This window comes from Pholis gunnellus (genome assembly GCF_910591455.1).
Source record: "Pholis gunnellus genome assembly, chromosome: 4".
NCBI lineage: Eukaryota > Metazoa > Chordata > Actinopteri > Perciformes > Pholidae > Pholis > Pholis gunnellus.
In genome coordinates, this window is record NC_136530.1 from 17,441,530 (window position 1) to 17,464,195 (window position 22,666).

At 39.7% G+C, this 22,666-nt stretch overlaps 1 protein-coding gene across 1 annotated transcript in view; it reads right to left on the minus strand.

Annotated features, from left to right (window-relative positions):
• LOC306694966 (contactin-associated protein-like 4) overlaps positions 1–22,666 on the minus strand; it is a gene marked incomplete at its 5' end in the record, with an annotated part of 76,849 nt that overhangs the window by 25,960 nt on the left and 28,223 nt on the right. The window contains 9 exons of the mRNA XM_079158040.1: positions 962–1,162; positions 1,260–1,379; positions 4,701–4,807; positions 9,848–10,019; positions 11,756–11,905; positions 12,987–13,296; positions 14,712–14,858; positions 15,172–15,347; positions 22,089–22,292. Of these exons, the coding sequence (XP_079014166.1) occupies positions 962–1,162; positions 1,260–1,379; positions 4,701–4,807; positions 9,848–10,019; positions 11,756–11,905; positions 12,987–13,296; positions 14,712–14,858; positions 15,172–15,347; positions 22,089–22,292 (1,587 nt within the window). The remainder of the gene's footprint in view (positions 1–961; positions 1,163–1,259; positions 1,380–4,700; positions 4,808–9,847; positions 10,020–11,755; positions 11,906–12,986; positions 13,297–14,711; positions 14,859–15,171; positions 15,348–22,088; positions 22,293–22,666) is intronic.

Here is a 22,666-nt window from a genome sequence, read left to right on the forward strand (position 1 = left end):
GTAAGACAATGACTCCTACAGTAGCTGACATTTGAATGAAAAGTGTTTCCATCTGAGAATTCTCACTCATCTATGTTCATAGATGAGTGAGAATTGTGTGTATCATAACAACACATGTTGTTGATGTATCTGTCAGCACTCTTGCAAATTGATTTGCAAATCAAATGGGACACAGAAACATCTTCCTGTCAATTTCCTTCCCCTTCCCCTTCCCCCTTTATTTGTCGTCTTCCATCTGGCTGTCACCAGTAACAACACCCATTCATTTAGGATTTCAACACAAACCACTACACTTGTCTCTCTTACAGCCTTGCACAGCCTTGGACAGAACACGGGCAGCTACTTTGTGAAGACATCTCTCCCTAACATGTATTCTGATGCTTTGTAGTGATACTCAATGATGGTTCACAGATGACAAGATGGGCATCTTTCTTCAGAGCAGTTTGAAACTCAATTTCTATTTTCCCTTTTAGATGAGTAAAGGTGTAATATTTTGATTCTTCTGGCAAGAAAACCAACAACGACCAGTAAAAATGCACCTCTTTTGAACCGGACCGCTAAAAAACACAAAGAACCCAGAAACAATAGCAGTTGATGATTTACTTGAGAAATCAAGTTGTGGTGCTGATAAACCTCACAATCAAGTGAAGAGGAGAAAATGCATATTTTAAATTTAATTGATGTTTTAATTCTGCTCTAAATGAACTAAATCAGCAATTTAGGCCACCCCTTTCTTGTTCCAGATATAGATCCCTCAGATACAGAAATCTGCCTTTGTACCTGCCATTCCCATTTTAACAACACCACTCCATCCTCCTCCATCTTTAACACACTCAAACTCAGGATATACAACAAAACAACACAAACAATGGCAATAAAACATACACATCTCACGGTTCTCCAAAGTATCCCATCTCAATAACTCAGACACACAGAAAACATCAGTGGGCATAAGTCTTACCTGGTGTGTTGAGGATGCGGGACTTCCTGCAGTGGTAGGACAGTTCCTGCTCACAGTGCTCCGATTGGCTGATGATGGCTGCTAACTGCTCCTCTTCAGAAGCGTAGTCAAAGTGGGCTGAATGTTGGTTTCTCTCAGGGGACGAATACACTCTTGTCAGTTCTGTGTTATTGTGCTGGATCACCATCCATGCCATGTCCTCTGGTGGACAGACAAAAAGAGACAGATAAATAGATAGATAAATATACTAATATATTGTGTGTGTTCATGTGTGAAGATGTGTGTCTTTGTGTGTTACCTGTCATGTTACAATAGATGAGCTGGGGTTTGATTGGTCCACTGCCGTCCACGTCTATGTGATAATGTCCTGATGTGTTGCCTTTGTGTTTGTACGCCTCACATGACTTTTCATATCTCGCTGTGAAAGAAAGAGCAACAAAAGCATATTAACAATAATACATATCCTGGCAATCAGATTTGTGAGGAAACATTGCCCCTATCAACTCCTACAAGCAAAGTTCAAGACTACTACACTTCCATCTGCTTTGCTGGCTCCATTTCAGACAGAGCTACTTATGATAAAGAAATAGATAATTTAGAGCAAATGGTTATAAAGTTAGAAACTTGAGGGAGCTCTCAAAGAATCCAAGCAGGAATAAGGAGAACTACCCATGAAGACAACTATACCAGAGCTGCAATGACATATGGGGAAGTTGGAGTGGTGGAAGGAGTTGCAACAGCAATCAGTGTTGGCATCAGAGAATCAGCAGAGTGATAGTGAAAGCTGAGAGGTTATAAAGCACAAGTCGGCTGGTAGCTGACCAGATGAGTCACCAATAAGCCAATGGTATGGTGACAGCTGAGTGGGACTTCAGTGCTTGGCCTGAACAAACATTATGTGTCAAAGATGTCCGAATCAGAGGTCATGTCCCTCTGAAATAGTTAAGAAAGTGTGCATTCAGTTATAATTTAATTTGTGCATAACAAGATAGACAATATCCAAATCTGTTATACTTTTACTGGATCACCAAAAACAATAAAACACCATGTCATATATTGTAATTGTCCTCTCAACAAAATCTGCCAAAAATAAAGATAATTTAGCTTTCCACATATTTGAGTTTATTGTCATTCATAACCAGTATGCAAATAATCAAAAATAGCTTTTGATAAAAACTGCAAATGACTAACATAATCTGAGGAAAGCTACCTGTTCTGTATCCAAACTGTATTAAAATACATTGTAAATGCCTTTTAGGTTGACAATATAAAAGAAGGCATCAATCAATTAAAGTTACAGATGAAAAACATTCATATAATGCCCTCTGGTTACATAAGGTTTGCCCACGCACAAATACACACAAACAAAATAGTGCAGAAAAAAAATGTTTTTTCTTTTTCTCACGTCAGTGAAACCCTTCGGACAGTTTCCTGAAACAGCTCAAGAGGTTTCTACCCGGATAAAACAATCAAACACAGAGGTGAGCTGTGTCTGTGAGTGAGTGAGTGAACCTGAACTTGGCCCTGGCCCAGCCTTGAGCTGATCATACCACCAGAGCGTAAAAAGATTCAATCAAAATTTGGCAGTGTAATCAAAGCCTGAATCTCTTTCATTTCTAATTTGACTCACCTAAAATACTGTGGGCAGTCTCTATGTTGAAATCCATTTATGTAGAAAGAACAGTCTGCCTTAGGGCTCACTCTGCTTTTCTGACATGCTCTTCTGCTCTATAACCGCCTCTTGCTTCTATCCTCACCCTCATCTTTCTCTCTGTATGACTTCTTCCACTCCTCATTTCTTTTTTTGCTTTCATCTTTCCATCTTCTCTCCTTTCTATTTCCATATCGCTAGGGAGTTAAAATAATGTTGCGGTTTGTTCTGAGACCAACAAGAAGTCTTTCATTCTAGTTCAAATGTTCTGACAGCAATATTTAGAACTGGTTATAACAAAAAAAGCATCATAGTATAGTTGCTTTCAAGACTAAATATAAAAAGGCGCGGGAAGTGCATCAACCCACACTTTTAAAAACTATCTCAAAGAAACTTGCAATAAAGAAACCCGGGGTTGTTTCCCCAGAATTAAAGAAAGGTTTAATATTAGATTTGTACAGAAAAATAGTAGTTCATGTTTAAGCAGAGGAAAGCTACAGCACTGTCTCTATTTACATATAAACGAGAATTCATTCCTCTGTATATGTGCGTGTGTGTGTCATTACTATTGTTTGCCAATACTGTTGATCTGTAAGTGTTTGAGAACATAAACATGAACGGCCTGTAAACCTCATATACCTCTAAAATAAAATGACTAAACAAGTAGCAACAGCTCTTTCTCCGATTCTGTCCTTGATGTGTGCCGTTTGAAATAGAAGAGCGTTAAAACTGTGGCTTTCATCTTCATCAGAAGGCCAATGTTCTTTCTTCAGTTGCCTCTCAGTGGAAAAAAGTGAGACTTTATTTCTGTATTAAGTATTATCAATAAGGCTATTTTTGTTAAGAAGCAGCATATTATATTTGAAGCAAACTTATCCACAAGCTTGTTTAAGCTCATTTTATATTAAAAGCATATTTCATGAGATTTACACAGTATCTGATGAAGGAAAATGCAACAAAAGTGTTCAGAGATGCTTTAGTCATTGTTTAGATGCGTAGTCGCAAAACTGCAGCAGTTAAAAATTAGGAGAAAAATATTGTCATCACAAAACTGACCAGTTTAGGAACACCTGTTGTTTTCACCTTTAATCAAATCAGCCTGTTCTGCAAAAAAAAAGGGTTTTTCGTTTGAGACTTTTTGAGAAACATGAGTGATTGCTTCCATGTCTTTATTCATTAGTTATGCTCCCAAATATGGGAACTTGCTTTATCCTCCGTTTGTTTGATTTCAAACAGAAGATAGTAGTTCTTTGTCTGTCACCAAATTATACAGTTTGAGGGGCGGGTGTTGAACCTCTGCCTCGTCACTTTGGACTGGGCTAGAGTTGCGCACACCTACATACATGTATCAAACAAATATGCAAACACATGCAAAATTAACAAATCAAATAATATAGTGTGCCATCTGCAGGTGTGAGGAAGCCAAGCTTTTAAGCCTTTCAAATTAAATGAAAATTGAATTTACTCAGTATAATAAAGTACCAACAATCTGTTTAGTCTATTCCCGATTGAACACGGCTAATTAAAGTTCTGAAACAATGGCGCAGGGAAAAAACACGAAAGTAATTTAAGTGTTAGGGGACATGCGGTCTCACTGTTATTAAAGCAGAAGCAATGAGAACATTACTGGAGTGCTGTATTAATCCTATTTTCTACTAATCGAAGACGTCCTTCACAATGTGTTAGAGTTTCTCCAACATTTGATATGAAACATTGCACATAAAGTCAATAGTTTCCAATATTGACTTTTGCTTTTTCAGTTATCCAAGACACAAAAATCTCAAAACCACAAAAAACGTTTTTGTCTTTTTAAATAGTAATATGGGTGAAATATGTTTAACTGTTTTGTATAAGAAAAACAATATATCTCATGAAATAAATTGTATTTCACTAACATAAGCCTCTACTACCCAACACATGCATGATAACTTGATGGTGATGATGACCTTACAGCATAATGATGACATAATAAAGTAATTAAAAAGTATTGACCACATTTCAACACTTTAATAACTTCCATTCTCATCGTTATAGTTTAGGCATCAAGCATTTCAAAGACCTGCAGATGCCCTGTTGCTGGTTGCTTACAGCTGTGGCAGGTGGCTCCTCTGTAGCCGCTGTTGGAGCAGTTACAGTGGAAGGTGCTCCACGACTGAGTGCATCTACCGCCATGTTCACAGTGACTGGGGGAGCACCTGAGAGACAGACAGAGGCACAGATACAGAGAGAGAGAGATAGAGAGAACCTCAGTGTCTGTTAAAACTTAAAAATAAGGATTTTGGTATGAAAAGGAACAACAGGCATTCAGCACACCTGTCTGTTCTCATGAGAAGGTGCGTGGGAGGAACCTGAATAAAAGCAGTCTTAAAACAAAAAAAGTTTCAATCTTTTAAATGAAAACTTCAAAAGTTTGTATTTCCTTGTCAAGTGGAGCACAGGTGCATGTTCTGAGGGGAAGCTGAAGTTAAAACATACCTTTGTTATTATTGTTAACTAACATTGTATCAGCCAGAGAAAAAAACTCTTCAACTCCCACCCAACCCTGTCTACAAAGAAACAAAGAAACCTTTTATTATATATTTAGTTTTTTTTTTAAAGATAACTTTTTTTTCAAGACATGGAACCATGTTTTATTCCTTAATTTCCAATCTACTAAGTTGCTCCTAAAATGTAGACAGGACATTTTTCTCAACAGCCTCTGATCAAACTTTTTTGTATTTGTGGTTGAAGTGGTGCTATTAGAGGTGAGGGGAGGTAATTTGCTGTTGAGGGCCTATAACATTAAGAAGTCAGCAGCAAAACAGTTCCAAGTGCAATTTAATTAACTCTAGTTGAGTACTAATAAGCTAATTCCAATAAGGAGGTATCTCATTTAGATTGAACAATAATTGATCAAATGGTGCATAAAAGAAGAATAGTGTCCTTGGCGAATAGACCTCATCGTGACACAGTATATTAAAAGGGGGTAATGATGCCGTGGTTAGTTCAAGAATATTCCCCCCTGGATAGTGGGGATGGTGATGAAGGGAGTTGCTGCTGATCCGATGTTGGGATGTGGAGCAGGAGTGGATATGATGAAGACTTGAGGTGAATGAGGAAATCAGAAATGACAACTGACAGCACCCGAGGGGAGAACAGTTTAGAAATTCGACCACAACCTCCGTGAGGTTGTTTGTTGAGTTCAGGAGTTCTTCAAAGTGCTCTTTCCACTGCTTGACAATATCCCCAGATCTGGGTCTGCAGTTCCCCCCCCCCCCCCCGCTGAGCACAGCCTGAGCCAAGCCAAGCTTTCCCTTTCTGATTCGGTTTGCCAAAACTTCCTTGAGGCCAAATGAAAGTCCTTCACTATTGTCTCCCCAAACTCCTCCCACACCTGTTTTTTTTTGCCTTGGCAACTGCTGCAGCTGCAGTTCTTCTGGTCAACCGGTACCTGTCTGCTATTTCCAGAGACCCGTGGACTAGCCGAGCCAGAAAGGCCTCCTTATTCAGCTTAATGGACTCCTTCTTAGGTACCAACAGGCACCGATGACGCCGTGATGCACAAGAAATTCTTCCAGAGGTGGGAGTAAAGACCTCACAGACAGGGGCCTTAGCCAGACCTTCCCAGTTCACCCCCACAACATGTTTGGGTTTACCTGTCCGGCAGACTATGGAGAACGGCAGAGTGTTCTCTAAGCCAAAGATTAGCCATCGACCACTCTATGCTCAAACATGGTGTTTGTTATGGCCAATTCATGAAGAATACAAAAGTCACAAGACACTACCTGGGTTCGGATCAGGCAAGCTGTTCCTCCCAATAACCCCCTCCAGGTTTCTCCATCGTTACCCACATGAGCATTTAAGTCCCCCAGCAGAACTACAGACTCCCCAGTCGGCACCCTTTCCAGAATGCCACCCAGAGACTTCAAGAAGGCCGGGTACTTACTTACTTACTTACTTACTTACTTACTTACTTACTTACTTACTTACTTACTTACTTACTTACTTACTTACTTACTTACTTACTTACTTACTTACTTACTTACTTACTTACTTACTTACTTACTTACTTACTTACTTACTTACTTACTTACGGGTGCATAAGCACAAACATAAGACAAAGAGGCAACCCTCTCTGTCCCCTGAGAAAACTCCAACACAGTGGCGCTCGTAAATATCCCAACACCCCACGAACATTTACCATATTAACTCAAATCCTATCCCCAAGCATTGCCTTAAAAAGCAAAGTTAGGTGTCCGAAAGGATAAGGCAAAGGAGGGAGGGTCAGAGCATTCTGGAATTAGGAAGCATGGATGGTGCAGTGTGGAATGGGAGAGACAGAGGGCTGGAGGAAGGAAGGATTAAGTGTGCAGCTGCAAGATGGAGGCAGTGACTTGACATCAACTGTATTGGGACAGTGAACCTGAGGAAATGAGGTCAGGAAACTACAGCGGGGAAGACACTGAAAGAAAGGCTGTGATCACACCGCAGAGTAAAACAAATGATGCTGGTTAGAATCATGACAGTCAACAGCAAAGGATACACTGCGTTCTTACTGTTATTTTGATAAACAAGAGGTGCGATCACTAAACTTTGTTTGTATGTCCAATCAATTTATTTCTTCCACTTTCTGCCCAATCCTGAATGTTTTATGGTTACTGTCCTGTTCTCTAATTGTATTTAATTATCTTGTTTCCATCCAGAGTGGATGTTTATAGGTTGATTGTTACAGCGGTTCATTCAAACACAACGGATGATGATTTTTTGTTTTGTTTTGTTAAAGCATTACATTTCTTCAACATTCACTTTCATTTTAAGACCGTCATCAACATTTTGATTAAACTAACACCTAATTTCCTCTATAAAATAATTGGAAGCCAAGCAACTCAAATGAATAACACAATTTACCATCCGGCCACTTCTTCTACCCTGCAGGCGCCGGAGTGAATGGCCAGAGAAAATACTTTACCTCTGTGTAAGAGCAGACAAGATGCAATATCTGTGCACGAATGCACACATTATGTTGGATTTTTTTAACATCCACCTCGTCCCTAGTCCAACTGCACTTGGTAAAAGTTGGAAAAATTTAACTTTTCTTGCTAGAACCATTTGTGTTCGCAGTAGGCAACTCTACTGCGAACACAAATCTGTAAGGCGGGAGGAGGGAGGGAAAGAGATTTATATTTTATGCTTTCAGCCTGCTCTGCACCTGGTCCTGGATATGCTGCCACATCTCTCTCTGTCACACACACACATACACATACACACACACACACACACACACACACACACACACACACGGGAGAGTTTGGGAACGACACAGGAGTGTGAAGGAAAAGATGTGAGTGTATGTGCAAGTCTCTGGTCACAGTGAGCTATAGACAAGTCATAAAGTCACTGGCTGACAGACAGACCGTTAAAGAAAACAAGAAGACTGGACTTCCTGGTGACCTGTGTTTCTCTTTTTGTGTGTGTGTTTTGACAAGGTGTGTTATTGAGTTGTCAGGAACCTGACAGAAGCAAAGAGGTCAGAATTACTGCCTTCTGACAGCTTCATCGATCTTGCTTCAAAACACATCTTCATACAGTGAGGAGAGAGGTCGGCAGGAGGGAGTACTATTTTCAGAGATTTCAAAGCAAGTGTGTCCTAAAGGTGTCAGTATACTTCAAACAAAGTGCTTGTTCAAACAATGTCTGACACACCCAACACTTTTCACATGTCAGATTTTGGAGCTGTGTCCAAAAATGTTATACTTTTCGAAAAATGTAAAATCCGAAAAATAAACTGCTGTCTTGTTTTTTTTCCATTCGCTACACAATTTCCGTTACTTTTAGTATTTACAGCCGAGTGCAACACCATGAATGGCATCAGCGAGACAAAAAAATAGTGCGCCGTGTCAGACCTTTTGCCCTGCCTTTGAACGAGGCCATATGGAATAAACCTGATTGAAAAAAAACTTGTCTTGCTTGATCAACACTTTGGACCAGGCAACCTCACTGTTACTAAAAGACTCTAGTTTCCGAAGAAATAGTCTGACACAGTCTTCTTCAGAACCACAAATTGTGGTCCTTACACTTGGTTTTAAACAAACAAGATGTAACATGTCAAACCAGCTTTAGAGGTGCTGGTTTGTACAATGTTTCGCTCATGAAGGCAGTTAGGTGAAGCCAGTGTATTAAGTGGCCAAGAATGGTAGTTTAGGAAAAATAAATGCCTACTGGTGCTCCCTTTTAAATCCCTGATTCCTCTTGTGCCTTAGGAAGGGATTTTTCAACATGATCTTTTTCATTCCGTGTTATCTTTTAGCCACCACAGAGAGATGGTTCGGATTTGGAAACGTACATAAGGAGTACATAAGGAGGAGTGTGGATGATAAGAAATATACTCCTCCAGAGCTTTTCCTTGAGTCAAAAGCCCGCAGTAAGCAGGTTGTCAGATGGTTTGCGTCCCCTTAATTGTAATGTGGCACTCACTAAAAACAATATTTTGTATTCACCTTTCATTCACCTCACTGCTTTTTTCATGAATGTGTATTTTTATTTCTACCTACGCATCTATCTACACATTGAGAATTGTTAAGAACTTGCTGAACAGAAAAATACACCCATTACAAAGCTTATATAAATACATCTATATTACATTAACGCATTTAAAAAAGATACAAATATGCCTGCAAATGCAATCTTAATGAATTCATAAAGAATATATATATATATATATATATCTACTGAAAATCTACTGTTTAGTTTTCTAACAGATAGTGTGCTTTAAATTATTCCCTTCTCTAGATGTTTATTGTTCAGTTATAGATTGCCAAGTCTTGTTAAGCAGCACTGTTGACTGTAGTGTTTTTTTGTGTTGTCAATAAAAGCCCCTTGAGAACATCTACAGTTCCCTGCTTCTATATACACTTGCGTTCTCAAATGACTTTAAAGAGGACAGCAACTAATAAAATACAAATTTTCCATCTGTGTATCTACTTGAGCATGGTAAAGGAGAGACCGTCTCTATGCAACACACTTATAATAGGATATTTTAAACATGCAGGCCAAACCAGGGGAAAAATGCAAATAAATCACAAACTGAGTGCTTATTATCATCACTGTTTTCACAAATTGACTGTGGAAACCACTTCAAACCAAATCAACACACAAACCAGAGGACCATCATAAGAAAAGGTAATGATGGCCACACACACACACACACACACACACACACACACCAGTAAAAAAACAATTCAGATGGTGAGACTAACCTGTCGATGATGCCACACATATCAATCTGCAAGTGGCTGTAGTTTCCCAGGAGCCTTTGTTGCACCTTGATGAGGTCAACAGGTTGGTTATCCACAGTTAAGAGACGCATACAGCCCTGAAACACTTGGAAGGGGTTCTTACACTCCTGACTGCTCTCCTGAACAGGGCAACCTAGGGAGGGAACACATGACACCCAATCAGTGGTTGGTCTGCTGCTTTGCATTTCGTTTGTATGACGTTTTCTTGGTAGGACCATCCATAAACATGGAATTAAATAAATGTTACTTTAAAAACAACAACAGTGTCAGTACACGTCTAACTTCATCACTTCATGTGGGAAGTTACGGATGCCAGCTTTGTTACAATGTTTAAACTTCACTGTAATATTCTACAGGGGGTAAAAACACACAAGCTAGCAGTGTATAACGTAGCTCCACCTTTACCAGCTGCAACATCAAAGTGATGTACACATTACTGCAGCAATCACTATAATCCAATATTACAATAAACATTATTCTTAAATAGACCATTCTGCATAATGGATACATTTACTTTCATTATTTTAAGTTTATTTTACACTTTTTTACTTTGACTTATGTCAATTTGTGAATGAATTACTTTTACTTTTGACAAAGTATTTCTCTACACTGTGGTATTTATACTTCTGAGTACATCTTCCACCATTCCATCTAGCTTCTGTTTGGTTCCACTCCAGAACAAAAACTGGACTTTCCTTGCCCATTTTCCTGCAGTAGAGTGGCATTTTCAGATTCAATGTGCACAAGTAACTTATTACTCAAACATTGCTGCAGAATCTACTACTTTGGGTTTTGTTCTCCACCTTGTTATCTGTGTATCTGATGAGACTGATTTTTGATTCTCTGTCTACCCTCATCTAACCCATTACCGTAGGTAGACCTGGGGTGGCTGTCATATAAAACCACTCTTCGCCAAAGGGTGTGAATGAGCTCAGGATTAATGCTTGAAGTTGATCCTAGACGGTGGCAATCTGTGGCCAAATACAGCATTCCTGCTCCAGGCTCTACGTTGCTCTAATTATAGTCAGCAGCCCATCAGGCGCAGAGTTCAACACCTCCCAGCAGAGGAGGGAGGAAGGATGAGTCACTGTTTATTGTCACTTTGAATTTTAAGAGCTCAAAAGAAGATTTAGTTGGAGCCGCTTTCCTCATGGCAGTGATAATAACTCACGGAGGAAGTTTCCGATATGTTGTGTTTCACTTTGAGGATTAAAAAAATCACATCACCACTTGAGTCAAACTCACTGTATTTTGTTTGTACTAAAGAGACCGTCTTCTATAATCTTACAGTTGAACTACCAGGTGACTTGTGTTGTGGATGGTACAAAGGGTGTTTAAGGCCACAATATCATTAATAGACAAAGACATGTGTGCAGTGGGTTAATGTTTACAGCTACAGCATATGCTTTTATTTGTGTGTGCAAGTATGTGTGTGGACAAATGAGGGATAGTAAATACACGCACCGCAGAGACAGGAGATTATAAGGGAAGGTGTTTGGAAGGAGGGGTATGCATGGAAGAAAGAACAGCAAAAAGGGAACTGGGAAAGAGGAAAGGAAAAAAAAGGAGAGGAGAACCATCATTTGAAGGAAGGAAACATCAAAGAAAGAGAGGGGAGTCTAGGCAGCTTCATGACATCACTCCTCTCTGGGTGGCATGATGATAATTATAACCAGAGTACCTCGTGTCAGCAGTTTTCCTATCTTGAGGTCTACTTGAAGAACACTTTAAAATATGTTAGTTTAGGAGATACAGTACATCCCTTTTGGCAGCTCTCCTCAGCTGTGGCTGCAATCAGGTGAATCAGTTTGTTTAACTGCTCAACAACAGATAGACACATGATGCATGTTTTATTTCAAATCTTCTTACCACCGAAGAAGAGTTGACTGTCTGTGGTGAGAAGAAGTGGGATGCTGGTGTGAGCCGTGGCTCCTTCGTCTGTGTCCACTGTGATGCTCAGATGATCTTGTCTGGAGTTCAGCTCCACATAATGCCACTGACCATCATTCAGACCTGAGCCTTTACGCACACATAGACACAAACATAAATGCAAAATAAATGCACTGTTTGTGTTAGTTTCCATTTTCATTATGACCTTCACGTACAGGTGATTTATTTATTTTTTGCTATCTGGGTTTTCCAGCAAGTCAGGAACATGACTAGTTCCTTCAACTTGATGAAAGTGTTGCGGATATGTTTGCAAGCCTAGCCATAGCTAGGGATGCTATCAGTGCTAACAATCCTAACTATGGCGAAAGTGTTGACAGAGCAAACAGTGTTTACCTGACGGGGAACCGTAGGGTGGGTGCTACGCTTACACAATGGCGCTATCAGATGGGACGGCATTATCAGTTGCAATTGCTGTATGACAGCAGTGCTAAGCATCGTCCATGAGCTTACCAATGGGGCACGCGCACATGCACTCACATGCACTAAAAGCACACGCGGCCGGCCCGGCTATGGGAAAATAGCAAGGAGAAGCTCCGATAACAACACACACGGAGGGAGAGCAACTTCATTCTCTGTTCAGGTAGACATTACTCCACTATATCCTTACTTAGACAGTTGTTGTCTGCTGCTATATTAACGTCCGAAATATTGAATACAGCTCCTTTAAGTATGTAGTTAGTTAAGTTGTATTGTGTGTTACTTAAATTACTGTAATAATGAGTAGACAAATCTGGAGAAATATGAAATTTCAAGAGTTTAATGAGTCAGAAGAAACATTTGGATTTAGCAAAAAAATCTTAGATTCCGACAACATCTCATGGTCTTCCACTGCAGAGAAGGTTTGACAGGGGTTACGACTTTTCCTAATATTATCATGTGTCAGAAGTTCAATACTGCAGAGCCATGACTGAGCCAACTATCCATTGAGGAAGACTGTGACGTGCAATTCAAACCTTGAGACAATGGGGTTTTTTTTTTTTAAATCAAGAAACAACTTTCATGCTTAAGATTTCGATTGAACATTCTTTAGTTAGTTTGTTGTGCTTGGATAAAACACTCTTCTGGTGTTGTATGTCTGTGGCATGAATCAGAGCTGTGAGAACTTGTTATGTCATCTCTGCTACAAAACTGAACAGCATGGGTAACATACCTCTCTGTAGGTGTAACTCAGCAAAATCCTGCTTGGACCAACCTGCGCTTAACTCCAGCTGGGCCCTGCCAGCTTTATTAATCTGTAGGCGGAGTCTGCCCTCACTCAGGTACAGCCAGACTGTGCCCTCCTGCTGTAAGAGGTCAAAGGTCAAGAGAAGCCCAGCCTTGTTCCACGTGCGAAACTGCAGCGCCACGGAGACAACACCTGATGACCAAGATGTCAGTCCTGGCAACTGCAGGAAGCTCTGGGAGTCAGTGAACGTCACAGCAACTGAAACTTGCTCAGCACAAGAAAAGGTCACATTGCCCTGAGAAAGAAAGGAGGGAAGGGACGGAGAAAATAATTATGAAAGAGATAATAAAACATTAATATTCATTAGTTACAGAGGCTGACGAGGTTTGACTCTATGTCACCGAGGTCTCATCAGCAGCTCTGTGAAAAAAAGGAAACTGAAAAAGGACATCTTTATTACCATATTGATATCAGCTGAGCAGTTGAAATAAGCTAGAAAACTGGAGGCATCAGGGTCACTCAGCATTTGCACCCACTTTCACTATTTGTCTCATATCTGCTAATCCCAATGTGACATTGGGAAACAGAAACTCTACGATGAATAAAAAATGAAATACAATTTCAAAGGTATTAGCATGGTTTAAATTTACATAACACATTACAAAAACCAAATAACCTATGGAGGGAAATAAAGACACTCAGCACAATGAATATATGGTATGGTTAGTATATCATGTTTTCAGGGAAATCTCCTGTTGAGCACAATGTGAGGCACAAGCTGTACATTGATTCACATTATTCTAAACTCATATTAAACACACTTTTCTGCGATGTCTACTGTACAGAAAGTGACAGTTTCTCACTTTCCTCCCCGTTTCCTTCTTTCCGCCCTTGTCCTCGTTTTCATTCTATACTTCCTTTCCTCCCTGATTTATATAAGTCTCCTTTTCTTCTCAAGTTTGTTTGCGTTGGGCTTTATAACTTGAAAAATGTGCAATGATGACATTGGTGATGATAATGAAGGATATTATGAGGATGCTAATGACAATGGTGATGATGATAATGGTGGGTGTAAAAATGAAGACAAAGATGACACAGATAATGAAAATAATGATAATGACAATATTAACTGCAGCAACTAAGCATAATAATGACATTAATGCAGAAAATAAAATACATTTTGATATTGTAACCCTAGTTCTAGAAGCACAGACGGAGCCCTCTACTAGACTCTATCGGTTATACTCGTTTCCAACAACGAGCACACATTTGCCCACTGAATATTTCCATAAACGTAGGCGGCCAATCAATGTGCCTATACAAATACATGCTGACTTGACAGTATATAAGGCAGCAGACACCGCTGTCTGCTATCCTACACCTTCTTCAGCAAGCGGCAATCGGAGCAAACCTTGGTAGAGACTCACACAGGCTCCGCCCTCAGCTGGGTACAATGGCGCGACATAACATTGACCCAAACACACTAATCCTGACCAACAGATCCTGCAACGTCTGTTGTAAATGTTGCACTATATTCAGTCTCTCTACCTTTCTCCTGCTTTCTCTATGCTTCACCGCATTGTTGTAGCGTATAAAAGAAAAGTATAACATGCTTATGCACACGTATGACACTGTAATTGCCCATGTACAGTCACCTACTTGTCCTAATGATGAATGCGGAATGTCAGATTTCCATAATGATTGACTTACCACCACAGAGGCCTGGTGGTTGTTCCGTTTAGCCAGGTGTATCAGGTTGAGGTCATTGTAGAGCAGGTTCTCCATGCAACCATGAAAGTTCCTGTTGGACAGGATGGGTTTCTGCAGTCCATGGCTTTGGACAGCTCCCAGACTTAGCTGCACAAAAAAGCAACACACACAAAAATAAATATATAACAGCCATCACCCCCTGTAGGATTCAAAGGTTTCTGAAGTTTTGACAGTGTAAAAATATTCTCTTTATTCATAGACTCAGTATGCTCTCGTATGCTCAGTATTGCAACCAACATGAACTCAAGCGGACTATAACTTCCATATTCCATAAAGGACAACACTACAAACTTTTTTTAGGCAACTTTCAAGTGTACAGGTGTTTGGTATATAAAAGACATTCTAAATAGAGTACCACTTCAAAACATGTGGTTTTTGTGTGCTGAAAAGTGTCTCTCACCTGGTGAATGTCCCAGTGGCTGAGCTCAGCTGGTATGTGAACCTGATGAGTGTTTTTATCCACAGTGAGGTTGAGGTGACGGCTGAGCCTCTCCAGCTTTACATGGTGCCAGTGCTGGTCATCCAGCAGACTACCCACAGAAACAAGAAGCTGTCCGTCGGAGGATGAACTCACACCTGCAACGAAGGTGAGGATGTGAAAAACAATCGATTGTGTTTCCTGAGGTGTACTACCCTAAAAAACACTTTGCAGTTAGCATTCTGTGTCCTTCTAATGCACTTTTAACAAGGACAAAGATGCTTAAAAAAACATTTTAAAATGCTTCCTATTCCTGGCAATTTATGAAAATCTAAAGGAAGGTTCATGTTTGATTTTTCCCAAAAAAAATTTTGGAAACATTGCAGCTTCAGTGAAATATTTCCATCTTTGTTTCAAACAGGGAGCTGGTCACTGAGGTCAGCCTCTCTCATTAGAGAGCGCACATATCTCTATGATGGCAGGGAGGAGCAAGAAGCACGATACATGATGAGGCTGCAAAATGACAGCAGGACATAATTAATGACAGACCCAACACCAGCGGGTCCAAATTGGTGGGTCCATCTCTCCATCCCCTAATGTTTTGGGAGAGAAAAGAGGAGCAACAGAAGGAGCAGGATACACCAAGTCATTAATTATGAAGGACATTTTCTTTAAAAAGGGGATAGAGAGATGGAGAGATGGAGAGATTGATATCGAAAAAGGTAATGTCACTTACTTCCACATACTAATGGTATAGATACCTTGTTTGAAGGCTGGTAGTAATTTTGAAGCTCATGGCAGCTTAAATTTATTTTATTTCATTAGTAGCAACCAACTGGACCTTTTTGTGTTTGTCTGCTTTGTTTTCAGCATTGAAGTTTCAGGTGTCGTTGCAACCTCACAGCTTAGTTTTGAATCAAACTGAAGCTTGGTCAGGACCCTTGGAGTCATAAAATACTGGGAAGCCCAGCTCGTCAAACTATGATGGTTCCCAGTAAAACACGTGGGTAACGTTGTGAATTGAAACTAAAACACTTGCTCAAGTTTAACCGTCATGGTTGTGCTTGAAAATAAGTAAGTAAACTAAGCAAAAAAACACACAACTTCAAAATAATTCAACAATACTTTTAGACACAAACACCTACTACTGGTCGAAGTCCTTGTTTTGTGTTTTTTTCCTGTCCTTAAACTACTTGAGACGACCGTGGCTAAGTAGAGAGCAGGGCCAACCTTCAATCAGAGGATCGGTGGTTCAAATCCCGGCTCTGCTAGTCGTATGTCGATGTGTCCTTGAGCAAGACACTTAACCCCAAAATTGCTCCCGTAGCTGTGCCTACGGTGTATGAATGGAAATCGTAGCTTCGGAATTGTAAGTCGCTTTGGATAAAAGCATCTGTTAAATGATTGTAATATACATTATCACACTCCCAGACAATTTTGTCTAATAAGATCATGGATGGGTTTACGTTGCTTAATTCAGCTAGTTATACATTTTCACAGGTCATGAGCCCACTTTGAACAAACAACTCAAGACAGGTTTAGTTAACTCACGCTTTTTAAGGCAGTGAGGAACTTTACATGGAGCCACGTTTATAGTCTGCTTCCAGTTTTTATGCTAAGCTAAGATAAACCTGACTCCGGTTCCACACTCAATGCACAGACAAGAGAGCTGATAACAGCATTTCCCAAATGTCTAACTATTTCTTCAATACCATTTGATAAGGTGATGCATTGTCTTACAACCTGAATGACTGCAAATAGAGAGGTGGGGATCGATACAAGAAGTCTGAGGTAAAACAATTATAGAAACACTTTCATTCATGAAACTCTCTCTCCCTTCCAGTCTTAATTCTCTTCTCTTTTCCTCTCCTCACCTTCACGCCTGTGAGGACGCTGTGAGGAAGGAGGTTCAGTCTGAGAGCACCCAAACTTGCCGTTGTCTTATTTGTCCAAGAAGGGGCACAATATTATATTACATAATATTGAGTAGGCTAATATTGAATGTGCTTGTCTTTTAAGCTATGAAGTCTACGCTGAACACTACTTTCCACTTTCCAGGAGTCTAATGTTCCAGACAGCTCCCTGAGGCAATACCGCCTAATCATGTTCTGTCTGCTACTCCATTAAGGCTCTTTGCTCAAGCTGTAAATCTGTTTATGAAGGACGACAATGACAGGTCTTATCAGGGGTGACTGTCATAATTGTTTCAGCATTTTAGCGTCACGTGGTGCCATTATTTGAAATACAGCTAGACTATAAAAATGATGTACTTTCTCTAAACCAATTCTCAGCTTTAGTGATAGTTAGGAATTGAATTTATCACCATAAATCAAACTGGGGAGAAAAGGAGACAGCACGGTTACATTCATGGCAGGAATGTCACTTCATGTGTCAGGTCTGTCTCTTCAGTTCAATTAATATGGTATTAATACGCCATGCTGTTTTTAAAAAAAAAACAAAACATGTAGCCAAAGCATTTTTATAAACAGACATAGGATAAATGATACATAAAAAAGAATTGGACTTAAACAACGTATTTAAAAATCATTTACATTTCCCTGACTATTTAGCTGCATGTGTAGCTTATCTTTATTTTGAGATACAAACCGTATTGCTGCTGCACACAGAAGAAATCAACAGTAAGCAACTTATTATACAGCAGGGGAGTGTGTTACAGTAAGAGTCCCATGGCTATTTTACCAATTTCAGGCTCTGAAAATACAGAGCCTGGATTTCGCTTAACGTTCAACTTGGCCTGCACGCCTCTCTAATGCCGTCCTAATTTAGTCAGCAATACTTAACACCACTCGTCCAGAATGCACTGGAGCAGGACACACCAGCCCTTGGTGTATTTACTGTTGTGGATTACAGCTTCCCTGTGACAGTTCAGAAGTGAACTGAATTATGAAGCAGTGTGCTACATTAGAGCAAACTGACATTTTGATAAATGTAAAGCAGAGAGGATATGTGATTGTTTTGGATAGCGGACATAAATTCTAATGAGCCAAACAATTAATTTCAACTGCTTGGAAAATCACAGGATAGAGGGGGCTTTACTATCTCACTGCTATACTGCATATATATGTCTTACTGTTTTCATCATCATTAATTTATGCTAATAGTAGTTACACAGTGTCTGACAAAAGCACATCTGCTCTAGCCGAGCTCTTTATGTTTGTGTTCATAAGCTTCACACATCCCTGCTGCTCAATGTTAGCCAACGTTAGCCATCTTTAGCTCTTGTGTCTCAGACAGCTTGTTAATCTCATGACTCCACATGGATCACAAAGAGAGGCCCAGGACCAACAGGATCAGGCTGCCAAATGGGAGAGATAAAGTATGAAGAGCCCCAGAGAATAGCCCACACTCTGGAGCTATGGATATAATGCATTAAATCTTCAGGTTTTATCTTTGCTACCCTAGTTTAAGCTTCTCTTTTCTTCTCTTGAGCCAAGAGCTGACGGTGGTGGAGCATGCTGCGGCTCACGGTGGATGCTCCGAGCAATTGATCTAAATTACATTGTCTGCAGTCTGCAAACTCCAGGGAGAGTGTGAGGGAGGTACGGGATGTGTGAAAGAGAGAAAGGAGAGAAAAACAAAGAGCATGCAATTGAAAAGGCAAATAATCACCACTGAAAAAAATATAGCAGGGGCAGAATTGGGGCCACATATGAGAAAAGCTGTAATAAATAACAATGGAGGGTGAGGAAACATAGAAAAACAAAAGGAGGGCAGGCAGGCAGGCAGGGAAACAACAAGAGCCAGAAAGTGAAGCATGCAATGAAAGTGCTGCAATAGATTTTCTGTTTTTTTTTCAGTATTGGCTACATCACTGGATTATCATAGCTCAATGTAATCTCAGCTCCAATACAAAAACAAACACTGTTTAGATTAGTTCCCGGCTACGCTGAGTTGGTTGAGCAGCTTGTTGACTATCACCTCAGGTCTAGCAGGGAGTTGTGACAGGCGTCGTTCAGAAAGCCGATGTCAGACTGATTGCTGTGGCAGATAACGCCTCTCTACTGGTGGCAGATTTCCAGCCATGTGAAATCCAGCATGTCTCTACAGTAAAGAAGGCATAGCACAACTACTGCCACTGAATAGATACATTATTAAATCAACCAATGTAGAGCATAATGCAGCATATATTGGCTAGTGTGTGTGGTTGTTTGAGAAACCAAACAATGAAGCGATAGGGCAGCAGTCAGATAGGTAAGCATTACATGTAATTGCAATGACTGCTTTTAGTTTTAACGGATGTTAAAATGCAGTGTGACCAGCTACGTTGATGGAATGCAGGGAGGGTCCCACACCTACATCGCCAGCAGTGGGGAAGCGTGAAGGAAAGGAGTTGAGCACAGCTTTTCCAGTGCCCGTTCTTGCAAGCTTGCCAAAATCCCCAGATGGGAAACTCTGGGGATCAACTGTGACTGAACTTGTTCATTATATTTCATAAAGGAAACTTGCTAACAGTCCCATAATTTACCCTCTTCAAACATCATTTCAGGGAAAAACTTGGTCACAGACATGTTACTGTATTAAACAGACATAAAGATGTGGCTCAGGGAGCCTGAAAGTGACATGAACTCAAGTCTGCATGGAACAGATTGTCCTTCCTTACCACTGCACACCATTTTAAACATCGTTCCACATTTCCACAAAAAGTCCGGAACATTAAAATGATATCTAACTTGCGCTATTTAGTGCCATATATATTCAGGAAGCCTAGTAGTAGTAGTAACAACGTCTCTGTGTATAGTCAATAACTCTCAGTTTTCAAATTGAACTGGATGGTTTCTAAATAATACGAAGAAATACATAAATAAATGTTCTTCTCTCATTTCAAGTAAAATAAGTGCTCCATCTAAAAATAAAATACACAAAAAATAACTTTTTAAAAACTTGCATCTTAAAAGAAAGTGCTTGATTTTAGAAAAAGGAATGAAAATGAAAAATGAAAGTGTGGCTGGAGTTAACTTTTTACTTCTCTTTTGTTAACTCCATTTCACATCATAACGGTCTCAGTCAACTTGATAATAAACAATCTCTAGACATCTTAACATCTTGCCCTCTGATTGGAGTGGGTACGTTTGCTCAAAAGATTTATGTTTGGTCTCGTAGTGGTGTTTCACATTGGCGCATTTAATAATGGCCACGATATCTGAACATATGAGACAGAGTGGTTTTGTAGCACCAGAATGAAGAATGAACAAATAAGAGTCTGTCCATTCTTTGTTAAAAGCTTTGTTTTCGCGGCCCACTTTTCTCTTTTTAAAGTACGCCATGTGAAATTCTGCTTCTCCGACTCACTTACTTCTCCCACTGCTCTCTCTCTCTCGCCCTGTCTCTCCCCTTCTGTGGGTAAATCTCACTCGACTCCCGCTGCATTTTGGAATACACTTATTCGATTGGCTAAGTAGCGTCACATGTGATGAATTACATCGCATGCAATTGGTCGATGTTTCCTGGACTGCTAAACGAGTGGGGTAAAGGTTAGAAAAGCTGCGCAGGTTGAAATAAAAGCGCTCCTCCAACATGTATAATTATCAATCATGAAAGCAGCTGTCAAACAGAGAGCAACAATGCGAGGAAGAGAGAGACAGTTGATCGAGGGAAAGTGAGAAAACGTCTGGGGAAAAAAACTAAGTCAAGACAAAACATGTTTTCCCTTACAAATGATGCTGTTCTCCTCTACAGTCATTGACCTGCAACTACACACCTGCAATGGTGAACAGCACCAATTCCCCAAGTTTATTCAAAATCTGATTAGTTTTGTCTGAGATATTGCTTGCGACATATGGATAAACAAGTAAACACTGTACTGAGTTAATCAGCATAAGCAGAGAAAAGCGTAATACCCCAGAGTTTCCTCAAAATTGGATCAGCGGTATCTTAGAAATCACATCTGACAAACACACAAGCAGTCAAGCAGATGGACAGAGACCGACTTGAAGCTGCCTCCATTTCATTGTTGGGACAACAAAGTGTAAGATATTAAATTTCTTATATAGAGGTGGGTGAGCGGAGAGAGTGCATTGTACGGTTTAGGCATTTAGCCGACATTTACTCAGAGAGAAATTAACAGATAGATGAAGCTGCAGTGTTTGCCGGAAAAAACGTCCAAGTTCCAAAACACTTGATTGAATTCAAATATCCAAAGTTTCAGCAGCTTTCCACTAAGATCCATCCAGATACTCGTCTACAGCCCCACTAAAACCAGAACTTATGTAAAAGAGATTGCAATTTAGATTTATTTTTTATTCTTTAGATATAATCTTTATCAAGAAGATTGCAGAAGTATATATTGAGTACATAAGAAGAAGAGATTATAAAGCTGTGAACTCATTGTTTGCAGCAAGTACACACAAAAATTACATTCACACAGATTTGACAGCAATATACCGTTTGTATTTAATATAACTCCAAATTATTAAATACATTAGTTCTCGATTTGTTGGGTTCAGTCATATATGAGTAAAAGTTAAAACCATTCAACTATTTTTATGTTATTTGCTATATCATGGTATTTGTTTCCAATTCTTTCAAAAATATTTTATAGGAGAGTATTATTACTGTATACAGCATGTATGATACACTACATATATATTATATTATATACATTTATATCTTATGTGTACTGAGTTTATTATTCAACTTATATTTGACTGTATGTAGTACATACATCTTGACTTCAGAAGTTGCACGACTGGATTTCTTTTGCGTAAATGTTTGCACAATGCTCTCATACAGCATAATTTACCATAGCTTTTTAGAGCGTCTCTATTTCCTTAATTGCTTTTTTTATTTCATTCAAAAAGTTCTTTATCTGTTTCATGTGAATTTCCCCTGGGAATCATTTGCCTGATCGTATCTAAATATTGGAAGATTAACGCTGATACCTTGTTGGTGGTAGAGCAGCAGCCGTCCCTTCTCCAACACCAAAGTGAGGCTGTGGTCTCTGTTTCCCTCTGCATGAAGCAGCGTCCCAGAATTCTTGAGGGTTTTAAACTTCAGAGAGACAAACTCCATCGTCTTCCAGATCGGCCGTACACTCCGCCTGTAGACCAGGCTGCTGCTGCCGTCAAAGTTGGCCACATCCGAAGCTACAGAATGAATTGAACAGGAACAAATTGGAGTGTTTGTTGCAATGACCTCAAATGCTGGAATCGCTTGTATTTCACAGTGGAAGAATTTGTCATGTACGAAAAGCTTTCATTTGAGTTATATTCTCATTGAAAACCCTATGAGACAACGTGGTCACTGTAACCTCAAAAATACACAGCCCATCATTTATACTGCAATACTGTATTTCTATTGTTTTAAGGTATTGATTTCCTCTCTGAATACTGTTTCTACTGAGCGAGAAAACCAGTGGCCCTTTAATGTACCAAGGCTTTAAACACTGTAATTAAACCATATGGTCTAGAGTCTGCTACTGATGATAAATCAGCAAAAAATGTATATTGATGTAAAAGCA